Genomic DNA, 14,699 nt, shown 5'->3' with positions numbered 1-14,699 from the left:
ACGTTGCATTAGTTGAAATACGACGCTGTGAGAATTAGACCATTAGTCGTTAGTTCGAGCGAATTAGAACGTCGCCCTTTAGAACTTTCCAAGCTATTGTTAGACGGAATTGTATTAATTACCAAGGTGTCTTTATTTCCGGTTATGAAATTGTCGCTAACACGCTACTGGGAAAATTGTTGTACGGAGATAATAAGTTGTATTTTATCGGATATAACGAATTGGATCGAGTCATAAGTAGATATGCAATTAAATGCGCAAAAAGGTATAGAGAATGAATATAATACGTAAGAATTTACAAAGTATCTAAAACAAAGTACCGTGATTGTAATAATGTTTGGAACAAAATGAATCCATATTTGAATTTCGTTTCTTTCGTTACATTTACACAAATCTGAATTTACATGGACATTTTACTAGGCACGAGTAATGTCATGTTTCAAGCAAATCCTAGAAGATGTTTCCAAGTATTGTCTTTTATTAATTCTAGTATACATACATTGTTGTACGTTGAATACAACGCGTTTTCATCAAAGTCTCCCTTACATTAAGAACTAAAAGACTTTCATTCGAAAAACATTAATAGATACCTATATATTCTTGGAAAGCTTATTTCAAGGAGAGCACGCAAAAAGGATCGAAATAACCTAGCCTAACTCGTTAAAGTTACGTATCACTCGAAAATACCTCAATGCCATTGTTATCAACACGCTAAATCAATTTTTCAAGTATAATACTTTGCAAAAGCAAATTGCAAATAGCATTTGAAAGATTAAAAAAAAGAGAGAAACAAATAACTTATGACTCGATCTAACGTCTTATCGAAGCTAACGTGATACGGACGATTAATCACGAATCCATCCCCTTCGAGGAAACTTCGGAAAGCGTTGTTCTCGCCGCGTGCCAACGTTAATCGATGGCGACTGCAAACTTGTCGAACCGCTTTCGAATCGTTACGCCGTAATGTTTCGTTCAGATCCTCCATAGTTAACTCGTAGGAGAAGAGATTCGCATTCGCCATATACGGCGATGCGCGAAGGAGAAGAAGGAGTAGGATGAAACTCTTCGCCTCGAAAACATCGTCCTCGATATTTACGAAACGAACGATATCGTTGATTCTTTGGGAGACCAAAGACTTTTTCGGAGGTTCGTGCTATACGCCAGCGTTGTGTGCTAACATGGGTCAATTCGGCCAAATGGCACTCCCAGTTTTATTATCCATGTTCCAACACCAGTGTACAATGCACGTCGTGTTGCACATTCCATGACACACGTACATCGTTGGTGTATACATACGTGGACACGCAACGACCCCTACCTCCTTTCGTGGTATTTTACGCGCACCCACGAATGCGAGGGCCGATGTTTACAGGCGCACACGTGTTCAACGCGGCATACGTGAAACGAGAGGTTCCCTCTTGGAATAAGAGTGCGTGCCTCTTAGCAATAATAACCATTAAGGCGTGAGGGAATGCGAGAGGTGACGTCAACCCATTCAACATTCGTGATCCATCGAACACTGTCAACTTCAGCCTTCGCACGATAAATTCTAAATGTTAATATCTCGTCGATATTTTCGATCGTTTTCCAACACGACGTTCTGTATGGTAATCTCTTGAGAATTTCTGCAAACCCGGACTTCCTCTTGATTCTTCGTTAACCATGATATAAGACAGTAGTTGCGCAATAAGTCAGAAAATTAACGACCATGCTTGAGATTTCCTCGTTCGATCGTCATTACATTTGCGGTCGGTTTTAACATAAAATATATAGCATGTAAGTTGAATGTTGCTGCGAGTCAGGTAGGTAAAAAGTTTTCAAGGAAAACACGACTGGATGATTCAGACATCATGATGCATTATGATAATTGAAGAGGGCGATCGTGTTTGCCTTACGAAGACGCCAACCATCGATAACTGGGGAAAGCTATGGTGGCTTTTCTACCCTATGAGGCGACGACACTTCCGCGAGGAAAGGAAGGCTCGCCGAGGCAAACAGACGCAAGTTTCATAGGGGAGGAAAACGATCGATGAGGGAAAAACCCGAGATGGTTATACCGTCTCGTCTTCGTATTTCTTAACGAGATATTCCGTTGGGTTAAGAATTTTTCATTTTCGCAATTGTTAATATTCAAGTTTATACGAATTAAGTATTTATTTATCCTTGATGGATCTAGTTTCTTCGAGACTCGATCGTACGTTCTATCGTTTGATAGTTGCAGAAGCTAAGAAAGATTATTTTACCGCTCATAGCATTTTTTATCGCATTTCACGTAGAATTTATATCGTTCTTACTAAAAAGGTAGCTTTTTACATTCTTTGGCAATTTGTGATCCAAGCAGAATTTGACATTTAATTCCAACTAATTTATAGCCAATAAGTTACTTGGAAAAGTTCTTTAAAATTCTTCCTTCGTAACCGATAATTTCTGTAAAATTAATTTACAATACGAAAGATACGTTTCATAATTAAAACCTGAAAGAAAACCACAAAGGCTTAACATTTCAACTCCACGTTTAGTTCTACAACAGAGAGGGAAGATACGATTAAAGGGCAACTCGTTGAAACGGATGTATCATAGATCCGATGACCTTTCTTTCGTAAGTGAGGAGTAGTATCGATGAGAAATGGCCGATTGAGATTTATCGATGCAACCGGCATTCCTTGCACCTTGTAACTGCCGATGTACAAAGCGGAGAACAGTTGTAATTGCATTACGGTTTCTCGTCCATCATCGTTTTCTTCTCTCGAAACGTTTTCATCGGAATTAGCTACTGGTGTCTTCTTGTATCTACTGTTACTATTATCCACTGTGTGTGTCGCGTGTGTGAGTTACTTGAAGGGATATGAGCAGGAAAAGAAGGATACAGAGTGTAATTGCAAAAACGGCTCCGTTGCGTTTGTGCAGATGGGAACAGTGTAATCGAGAATACTTCTGCTTACACGAAAAGAAGCTGTAGGTCTGTGTATAGGAGGAACATGACGTCGATCTAAATTGGTAGTATGACCACCGAGAAATATTCGAAATGTCAATGCGTGGTCGGTCTTTATCCTCTGGTAATATTTCGTTTCTACGAAACCATGTTTTGTTGGCATAGAAATTAAAATTCGATGAATAATCGCGGAAAATCCGGCTGGATACCTATGTTGTAAGAAACTTGTATGCGGTTTGATCGTACGTGATGAGAGATACGAAACGAATGAGATATAAAATCTTAGTTGTTACTATTGCAGTATAATTGATGCAAGCTACATTCAACAGGAAATGTATCTCGAACGTAACATCATCATTAATCTGACATCTATGCGTCATTTACGAGAGCTGGGATTTTGATTCCGATTACTTCCATAATATTAGTCAGTATTACTCACACAGTCGTCACTTTCAACAATTCTGCGAAATAGTATTCGATAATTTAATTTTATAAAGTTCTCAACTATTTGTTACTTCTTCCTCAGATCTAGATTGATCGTTCTAAATGTTGCAAATATTACCTTTTCTTGAAACAATATCACATCGGTTTTAAAATCACAACGGAGTAAGAGACGTTGTGCTTCCAGATTCGATGGTAATGGAAAAGTGACCGATCGTTTTATACGCTCGAAACACATCATCGTCGTTCTTTAAGAGAGTGTTCAGACGATCGATATTATTCGACGTATTCAGGGTTCCCCATATTGTACCGACGATATATATTGAACATGTAAAGGTTCTTTTACGTACGATAATGCTGAGAATCCTGAGTACTGACAATAATATTGATCGTCTGTACGCTCCTTCGCGCTAAGAACATTTATAAAATGAGGCATAAAAGGTGGGATGTTACGTTTACAAGTTGAATAAATTTCCTTCCAGTTTGTGTCGGCTAGGGCCGTGAACGTAATTGCAGCCTGCAACAACACCCTGACATTTCGCACGCCGCATCGACCACTCGATGCAGTTCTAGCCGATCTCACCCGGTCGATTTACAGTCTCTATCCTTTTGATTTGTGGGGGTGGCGGTCGGCCGCGGAACACGGCGCAAACACGTAAGAAAACGTGATCACGTAAGGGCAAACGCATAAACAGGATGACGTGTACTGTTAGGATGAATCGCGAGCATGAGGCAGGTCCTTTTTTTGGACATGTCGCTGGGATGACATCATCGTTTGTTACGCGTGCGCCTAATGCAAAACGATTTTGCGGTTTTCAAGCACGTCCGTTATTCTTTCGTGTTTGTATCGAGTCACCGTTCGAATTCCAATAGAAAACAGAGAACAAAGGAAGGCGGGCGACGAAGAGAAAGAAACAAGGGGGAATTGGATTTCTTTGGATTTCTTTTCGATTTCGCAAGATCTCCACGATGAACCAATGCATCGAGCTGTGCTTGCGTCTTACATTGCGTTTGCTCGAATGCCTGGTTTATGATGCATTGCGTATTGCAGTCTCTTTCACCTTGGACGCCGGATGTCCAGATCGTCGCCGAGATGTCCTTACCTTTGTCCCTGTCATTCTGCTGAAATTCGAGGGAGAAGATTTAGAATTCAATATAATCGCCAAGGACAGTCGTAAATTTTGCGAGAAAAGATTTAAAGTCGTCGCTTTATCGGACTTCTTGTAGTGACGTTTAATCGCAACACGTCGTGATAGAACAAATTTCCCTTTGTTCTTGCCAAATTCTCGACAGATACGACTGACGAAATACTCAATTTCAAGAAACTACGAAGATACGCAAAAATCTAACGAATAATTTGGCAATTTTATTATTTTTACGTATTACGTACACTCAGTACATCGTTGTATATTCATATTCAATACATACAATTCAATATTCATTATTCTCACATTATTCTCACATTCAATATTCTCATAAATATATAAGAACCGTAGACTATTTATAAAATTAATTGATAAAAGAATTCATCGAACTTTATGATATAAAACAATTATAAAAATTGAACGATGTTACTATTGATAAAACCTGAATTTCCATTTTCAAGGATGTCTGTTAAGTGAAATATATGTGTTCGCTTCGATTGGTCATCGAAGGTCGACAAAAAGGGAAGAGTACGTTAAGCACCCCATGGTGAGAATAAATTAAGCAATGGAACACCGTGGCGACTTTTCTAGGCCGTTGCCAAGGGATGTCGACGCTGAGTCGCTAGCAAGGGGTTACAGGCTAAGTGGAAACAGAACTGGCTACCGTAGTGGTCAGCCATTAACCTAGATTTATAGGTCGTTCTTGATATAATCGCAGTTATTATTCCAAATAATTCAATCCTTTCGTGTAATAATACTCGTATAAACGTTTTTCACCTCTTTCAACGTTCTTGCAGCAAATTACACCTAACATTCGCAAGAATTGCAAATTCCTATTTCAATCTCGAACATCTTTCATTAATATCACGTCTTAATGTCTTTAATCGTGCAAAAGTAATCAAGTTTCATCGGAATACAAAGACTTTGAAGGTTCTTTTGAAACTCGCAATGTAATCAAAGCTTATCAAAGAGGCGTTCACGGTGTCCTAAATCTGAAAGCTTTTCAGATCTAGACTAACTAGCTATTCTCGAATCAAGCATAAATTCACGAAGGCTGAAGTAAAGGATACCGCGAGATCTCGGGCGTATCGACAATGCGAAGCTCACGCGAGCGTAGTGGACCTTAAGTGGGGACCGGAAGTGGGTCAGCCGTCGACGCTTTTACCTGCTTCTCGAGTGTCCGATAACGAAATCAAAAGCTCCAAAGGACATGGATCAATTATTCAAAATTCATCAAAATTATTTTCATTTTTATTTCATCCAGTGACCCATCTCGGCTACAACATCGCTTCATCTTTCCATCGACGATGATGTGCTGTTTCTGGTCCAAAGAATCTGGTCTAAAATTATTCAACGTTTATTAAAATTCTTCGATTTCGAAGAAAATTTAGTAGCATACTTTACTTTTATTTCATCTCAAATTTTCGCTATTATCTTCGTCTGTCCATGGACAGAGGTGTGGTGGTTTTAGTTGACATCGAAGGCGATCGTAGCGTGGATACGTAAACGATGAACATAAAACGAACGTGGCTGAAAATAGGGCAAAGTGAGCATAGACACGCAGCCAACGAGGGTGTGGACCTCTTATTTCATTCGTTCCACTGTTCACCCTGAAATTTTTTATCCTGTTAAACCGTGGCCTCCCGATAGCCGCCGCCACACGCAAGTCACACGCAAACAAGCAGAAAAGAGCATTGTTGGGAAAGACAGACAAGTATAGGGCCGTGTATTATTAGAAAACTGTGTGCTTACATACGCTGGCCTGAAATTAAGCGCATGTCGTGCACTAGAAATCTAATTGCAACTGGCGTGTCCTTCTTTTCGACCGTTGTTCGAGGCCTCTCCTGGATATAAATCTTAGGTGTTTCCTTTGAGAAAGAACTAGGTAACAGCTGTTAGCGATCGGTCTATAACAATAGATTCGTTCTTCTTTGTGTGGTACGCGAGGTCGGTGCCCAGATTTCGGATGATTAATCGTTCGAGCGAGGATTAAATTTTGAAGCAGTTACACATGAGTAATTAATTTTTAATATTATTAGGAATATCAGTGCGTGTACTGTCGGTATTTCGAACGTTTCATTCTTCATTAATTACTTTTACTATACCGTCAGTTGCTAGAATTCGAACGATTAACCTTCCGAACAATGGATAATTTTGAAAAATTCGCATAATCGAGGCAATTAATTTTTAACGTCGATATTGTTATCTTTATTGGCGTCATTATTATAACGAGTCCAAATTAATATATGTATTAACTATGTACTAACAAGAAAGTACTAAACCGAAAGTTTTAAGTATACAAACAGATTTCACTCGGTAAATCGTAAATAACATTGACATTAAAGGTCCTACTCTACTAGCGATCGTGAACGCGAGATCGCGATTTTTGCATTCGTGTTTGAATAGAGGATAAAAATTCTCTTCGCCTTCTTAGCATTTTCTTTGCCATGTTAATAAAGCGTACAAGATTCACGGGAACCGAAGAAAACGACGCGTGTTCAAAGAATTTTAAAACGAAATTCAGAAAGAAAATACGTGTTACGGTAACGTATTCCTTTTGATTACAGCTTGGTGCAAACCGGCTAAAAGTTCCGAGAGTGTCGATTACATCGAAGACGATCCACCGTCTGATTATAACGACGATGATACCATCGATGACGAAGATGATACTGGAGCTCTTGAGGAACCACCACAAATCATATCTAAGCCACAGAGTATACACGTGAGAAATGGAAGCACCATATATCTACATTGTCTATTGAAAAATGCAGGTTGGTACGAAATCAACATGTAGAATTTCTACATTTTTAATGTTTTTCTTAACCCCTTGCATCCGGAATACAAGCGTTCTGATACGATCTTTTTAATGTATTGTGTCAGTTCGCAAAATTGCTAAGCGTGAATATTTTGTCAAAAAGTACCTTCTTTTTTCATCAGAGATATTCTTCGTGATCCATTATTACATATGTATAATATAAATTTGTTCTCCACTGTATTTAGAAATCAGAAATTAAATATAAAAATGGTAAACGATCGAGTAATCTTAATCAGCTTTCTTGATTTTCTCAATAAGAAATTCACGAAATGCTTCGTTTTATCAATTTTAATGATACCATTGTAAGATTCATTGTCTTAACAAGAAATATCACAGTTTAAAATATGAAATATTTATTTTATAACAAAACAAGTAACTGAACATTTTATCTCGCGATTTCAATTTTTAATTATCGAATTGATAGACAAAAACGTTAAAATGCTTCTCCAGTGCAAGGAGTTAAATCTAAATGTGTACAGAGATTTGACCAAATTGTAATATCTTAGAAAAATTCGCTGTCACGTGGAAGAAAGACGACGAATTTCTCTACTACGACTCGAATCCGATGAACGCAGACAAGGAGAGGATGGTTCGACTATGGGACAATACATTAGTGATCTACAATGCAACGGTCAATGATACTTCCAACGATTACGAGTGCAGTATTTTGAACAAGCCGCCCATTACGATTAAGCATAGAGTGTTAGTTTCTGACCAAGCACCGGTTCCATCGACATCGTCGCCAACGCAGCAGCATAAAGCACCCGTGATACAGGTCATCCCTGCGAAAAGAGTAGAAGTCAACGTCGGTCAAAACATTACCCTCGGTTGTGAAACAAGGATAGAACCGATAAATGAGATAAAGTGGTATCACGAGGTAAGATAATATTTTTACTCGTATTCTGTACGCGAAGGAACGTGACAAACTCTGGCAAAAATTTATTTCATTTGCAATCTTTCTCCGAAGTCAGGACGTCTTAACATTCTGATTGTAAAAAAGACTCTAAAGAATTGTATCTTGTAAAGAGAAATATTTTTAAAATATTTTCCAGAATAATTGAATTTTCCCTTTATTTAGGATACAAATTAAATATTGCTCGATACATTTCAAAAAGTAAATTGTTAAAAAACTGGCTGAGGAATGGCTTCGTGAAGGATGTCGAGGAACTTGAATAATGTTTAAGATCCAAAAATAAAATAATATACCTTAGATTATCCTTTTAGAAGAATGATATGATATATTTAGATTAATGCTTCTACCTAGAACGTAGTCTCTCGTAAAGATTGGAAAAATTAACGCGATCATCTTTTTACTTTTTAGTTTCCCTGATTTGTATATAGTGGATTTTTATGAAGTATTCGCTATTTCAATACGTTTGTTCTACTTCTAGAAAACAGCATGTAAATTACTTTATTCGCATTTTCAATAATATTGCGTTTACACAACTTTTACGTGTCATTTCATTGCTTAGTCTTTAATGGGTTAAAGATAAATGAAAAAGTTTCATTGGAACGTTTAATTAAGGAAAAGTAATGATCGCAAGAAATCGCGATTCTTATTTATAAAACGTATTAAGACATTTATTCGACGAAAGTCTAGTAAATATGGTTCATACATTTCTCACCTTTTTCTTTTTATTTTTTATTACAGAACGAAAGAGTGCATAATAACGTAATCGTCAGTGGCAACCGTATAACTATAATAAATATTAACAAACACGATGGTGGCCGTTATCAGTGTTTGATGGAGAACGGCTTGGAGAATCCACCTGTAGAAGCCATTAACGTCGTTGTTAACTGTAAGAATTTGTGGTACACGTTCTCGTTGTTACAGTGACCTACTATTCTATATTTAAATGTTGCCTCAATGGAATAAATCAAACATAAAAGAACGTGTACAATTTGTTTTCGTAGACGCTCCCGAAATAGAGACAAAGGGGAAATGGGTGCATACCGGTCTCGGTGTTGAATCACAGTTGATGTGTAACGTGCACGCTCATCCGCATGCTAAAGTGACGTGGATGAAAGATGAAAAGGAAGTGATGCCGAAAAAAGGAAGCATAGAGATCAAGGGGAACAAAACACGGCATATCCTCGAGATTCTGCATACCGAAAAGGAACACTTGGGAAATTATACGTGCATCGCGCAAAATAAATTAGGACGAGCAGAGAAAACTATTTCCCTTACCGGTATGAGTTTCTTCTTCTTTTTTCAATTAGAAGGGAAAATTTGAAAAATAAAATAAAACACGTTAGAGAGCGACTGAAATGTTTCGATGTTTGGAAATTTTTAACGCACAAAAGTTTGAAAATGAAGAAGATTCTAAAATTTGAATGTTCGAAAATTTGATAGTTCGAGGATTTGAGAGTCGCAAAGTATGGAAATTTAGAGATCTGGAAATTCGAAAATTTGTAAAGCCAAAATTTCGAGAATTTGGATATTTTATACTCGAAAATAATGTGCTACAATGAAATGCCGATTAATTCGCTTTACAGGTCTTCCGTCTCAAGCGATGATTTTTGGTGGTGAGATGACAAAGACCGATTCGGGATTGATTTTAAAATGGCAATTGGAGAGTTATTCGCCAATTACCGAATACAAGGTAATTAAATGCGTATTACCGTTCTCTACTATCTTCGTATCTATTAGTATCTCTTTTCATATGATAATATAAATGTATTAATTGCATAATATAGCTACAATATCGTTGCAAAGGAGACGATAATTGGACAATTCTGAAGCCGACGGTAACGAATGGTAAAGGAAATCAATTTACCGTGGAATATAAATTCGAAGGGCTTGAACCTGGATCGTATGAAGCGATCCTTATGGCCAGAAACGATTTCGGATGGTCCCCGCCATCAAAACCACACATGTTTGTAGGAGGTAAGAAGATGGAAAGATGACTTTTGTAATCGTTCGTTGTATAATGAAGTTGCTGGTTTACTAAAGTTTCTTTTCCGTTGCTTTACAGTATACGCGGGTGAGCAAGCTGAGAATGGTAAATATCGCAATATATACATTGAGTAATAGCATCTCTTTGTAAATGAGCATGATTCTTATGAATATTTAATGCGTTTTCAGTTAAAGGATCGTCATCAAGCGCATATCGATTCGCGTTAGACATTACAACCTTATTCCTAGTCGTTTCGTCCTATGCTCTAAGTCTGTAATTTACTGAACTCCTTAAACTATAATAGGTACGTATGCAATTTACAGACAGAAATATTGTTTTACGAAAATATACGTATCTCTCAGGAACATAAAATAATGGATCCAAGAATTTCAAAACTGACGATTTTGGAAATGTTTTCTTTAAAAATCTATAGAAATATTTATTATTCTTTTACCGAAGAAAATACATATTTTGTCTCACTGTGTAATAATCTTTCCTACAAATATTTCCAATCTGATTTTTCTACGTTAAAAGATATTTATAGACTTTAATTAAAAATTCATTTCATAAACATTTTTCTGTGTACAGGTAATTTGCTGCAGCCAAAGCATACACCAGCAAATGCAATGGTGGGTTTAGTGAAACAAGAATGTCTAGGAGAACTGTAAATTGCTGGTGTAATATATTTTTTAAAATAATGTATTAATTAATGTTTTAAGCAAGCGCTAAACGATCGATGTGTTCCCTGTAGGAAAATAATATTTGCGATAGCACGTTATCTACGATTTCTATCCCTGCTTGTTGCTGGAGTAAAATTTCACGATGGTACAAAGAAAAGAATTATATCGTCATTTCTATGCAAGTACAACGAACACGGATACTTGTTTTATATCAGTATGCCGCTTCCTTTTTTTTCTTTTTTTTTTTTTACAAAAATTTGTCGAAATTTAATTGTGGGCATTCCTTGTGTATAAAAAGGTAGTTTCAGATTATTTGACATGCATTAGGTAATTCTCCTAGATGTTCTGGTACGTATTATTAAAAAAGAAAAAGAGCATTTTCGTTGTATTCTAAATCAAGAATAATTATAAGGGATACTGTACTTTAAAATATATTTATATATCTATATATATTATATATATACGTACACATAATATAGTATTCATTGTACATGTATAAGTTCAAAGATACATGATTATTATTATAATTTATTTTTGTATGCTTAAGATTACTAGATCCGTGTTCTATAATGTTGTTTAGTGCCATGTACGCAGGTTTATTTTAACTATCGATCGTGTACAGAAACTGGCACTGATAAGCCATCCTTCTATCGCGAACGAAGGACATGTAGGTACCTAATGTGTAATAGCAAAGAAATAATGTTATTAAGGACCGCCGTAGTTAGTCGACGAAAACACGCGGGTTGGAAGCACATATACCGCACTGGCACCTTTTCAAAATCTATAATATTACAAATTTCCTATATGTGCTTTCAATTCAGACTTCAATGTAATAATGTTATGAGTGGAAATGAATGCCTGATGGAGAATGCAAGAAATGATGTATCGTTTTCCAAAATAGCTTCGTAGCTTCTAGTACAGAGACACGTCGTTGCATTGATTTATAACAACCGTTACAATTAATAGATTAACAAATAAATATTGTACAAAAATACAGTCGGTTCCAACAAATGGTGCACATTATGTAAACGTTTACGCGTAGGAATTTCAGTCACGCTTAACTTGACGCTCTGTATAGGACAACTACATATTACTTTTGTATAGAGTTCGTTGCATTTATTCGTTTGATAATAAATTCGTTGCATAATTTTAAACGCATTATACGGATACTCCTTCGACATTTTTAAAAGAAATTCATTACTACCTTTGGACGATCTAAATAAATTTATTAGTTCCGATTTTGATAACTCGATTTTATGTCCTTATCACGTTTTATTTGCGTAAGATTTTATTATCACAGATGAATTACAGAATAGACTTAATATGTAACTACTTTTTTATTCCATATGATTTGGACAGTTGCCTAATTCTTTTATCGAACTTATTGTAAAGCAAGGTTGTTAAATATAATAGAAGATATTTTGACCAATAAAATCATTTAATTAAAACGAACCATTACTGTATTACACTCTATACCCAAAAACTTCCTATGGGATCTGATAACCGATTAAACGAATGCTACACGATAAATAGAAGAAAGCTACGATAGCTACAAAAAGCATTTGGACATATCCTTATCTCCCAATGAAGCGTTTTCTTCTATCTGGTTCTACATATTTTATTTGCATAGTACATTTTTTTACTCATATAGAGGTACTAATAAATAAAATGAAACTTAATATACTTAGATCTAATAATTAGTAATATTTTATAAGGTGTTAATTCATTGAAAATATATTAAAACTATATATTTCTACTTCCATAATTTCGTCGTTTATATCGTATCCAATTTTTTAACAGTATCTAATTAGCGATAAAACATCTCTTCTTTTCACCAGCCGGTATTTCAGAACATGTGACACGAGATCCCCCAAGCTGTTAATAGTGATTAAGTACAAGATACCGACAGTGTATGGGATTTTCTGCCTAATGTCCTGAAATACCGACCTCAAAAAATCAGAGTGTTTTTTACGCCCTCTACGATTTGCTACGGCATAAATAGGAATTATATTCAACTTAAATCGAAAGCGGTAACGCAGAAGCCGCTATCTAACTTTGAATTCATGAACTTTTAATCGTCCATAGAAGAAAATTACAACACTAGTCATGGTTTGAGATAAAATTAATTTTGCTATGAAATTATAAACGATATACAAGGAATGGTATCTTAAAATTGCGATATGAATGTCCTCGCGATACTTATTCGTCCTAACACAAAATTAATGATAACTATTATTAAAATTAAATTAATGATATTTACTAAAAAAAAAAAAAAAAAAAAAAGAAACTAGAAGGTAAGAACCTATGCCATCTTTACTCATATAGAAAGCAATGAAACATATTTAGTGAAGCTAATTACAATCGCGATCACAACCAATCAGCTCGTATTATTTCTTATATAATAAATAATTGTATCACGTATCGATTCTACACAATTTTAACTATTCTCGGGTAATTTGGATGCCTATCAGACTAATATATTTAAGCATTAACTAAATTGTTAATAAAATTATTTAAAAATTATACCAATAATATTACAACAAATTAAAAGATATTTAGTAATATCAAACACAACTATATCAGTTGCATCAAGTGATCCAGGAATCGGGAACGTACTTCCACACTCACAGTGAAAGAGGCTTGGGCATCGCGTTTTATCAACGCAACACTAATTAAAGAAACGCGACTATTCATCAACGCAACGCTAATTGTAAAAGTAAGCAAGATAGTCGCGACTGAATAATATCGCAACACTAATTCTTAAACTGAATCAAATAAAAATTACTATTTCTGATCGAACTATCATAAAAGCTACTTTAATTATTCGCAATAATTAAAAATCGCAATAGTAAAAAATTAATTAACATTTAAATAGAAGAGATATAATACTTTAAGAAATTCTAATAATTTATAATAAGAAATGCTAAGAACAATCTATTATAGTTCGCAATACTACAGCAAACACGATCGATATTTCGTCGCAACGCTAACTCAAACCGTAGTCACCATTTTCTCGCAACTCTGATTCAAACCGGTATTATTATTCGCAACACTAAGAAAAAACAAAGATTTGCCCAATGTAACGATGAGCCGACATCGTAAATCGGCCAGAAGAGAAGTACATACTACTACTACAAATACTAAAGAGGAGCATAGTGACAAAGTGATAATACGAATGACTTTCCATGCTCTGGATGATCCAGAGGATGAAGAGCCATGAGTAGTTGCCCTCTTCAATGACAGTTTGTCGGGCCTCTTCGGCTCATAGCCTCTTCTTTCTTCGGGCGCAATGCCCGCTGAAACTTAAACCTAGGCTCGAGTCTTTCTAATCGCAAAATAAAAAATAACTTATAAGGATAAAATAAAAATATAAATCGCGGATGCTATCTCCCCCGTGCACATAGACGACGAACGATCATTATGATCGTTGCCCAGTCGCATGTGCGTGCTCGAGCAATAAACGTTCGTTTCGAGCTTACTCGCGACCGCGACCGCGAAATTCGAAAAATCGATAGGCAAAACCAGAGACGAGAGCATGCTCTACCCGTGCCAGTTTCACCGTCGATTTTTCAAATCAGATTTCCAGAAACAGGTTTGTCACACGAAGACGCGTCTACCCGACCAGAGACTGTGCCAACCTGCCCGGTCCTACCTACTTATAATTAACAGACACACCAGAAAGAATACTACCTATCCTACCTAACCCTATATTTAAAAAATGGCAACACAAGTACACCAACACACTCGCTCCACGGTTCTCACACATAACACCCGGGCGCAAGAGCCTAC

General features: G+C 36.2%; 1 protein-coding gene across 1 annotated transcript in view; it reads left to right on the top strand.

Annotated features, from left to right (window-relative positions):
- Positions 1-11,157, top strand: part of LOC138180675 (neurotrimin) — a 65,383-nt gene extending 54,226 nt beyond the window's left edge. The window contains exons 2-10 of the mRNA XM_069114742.1: positions 7,086-7,289; positions 7,840-8,210; positions 8,985-9,132; positions 9,248-9,523; positions 9,830-9,936; positions 10,031-10,220; positions 10,309-10,335; positions 10,419-10,534; positions 10,819-11,157. Coding sequence (XP_068970843.1) covers positions 7,086-7,289; positions 7,840-8,210; positions 8,985-9,132; positions 9,248-9,523; positions 9,830-9,936; positions 10,031-10,220; positions 10,309-10,335; positions 10,419-10,507 — 1,412 coding nt within the window. The 3' untranslated portion in view covers positions 10,508-10,534; positions 10,819-11,157. The remainder of the gene's footprint in view (positions 1-7,085; positions 7,290-7,839; positions 8,211-8,984; positions 9,133-9,247; positions 9,524-9,829; positions 9,937-10,030; positions 10,221-10,308; positions 10,336-10,418; positions 10,535-10,818) is intronic.
- Positions 11,158-14,699: the final 3,542 nt, after the last annotated feature.

This window comes from Bombus flavifrons, chromosome 6 (assembly GCF_040668555.2).
Source record: "Bombus flavifrons isolate JBK064 chromosome 6, iyBomFlav1_principal, whole genome shotgun sequence".
Taxonomy (NCBI): Eukaryota; Metazoa; Arthropoda; class Insecta; order Hymenoptera; family Apidae; genus Bombus; species Bombus flavifrons.
This window is presented reverse-complemented; position numbering and strand designations above follow the sequence as displayed.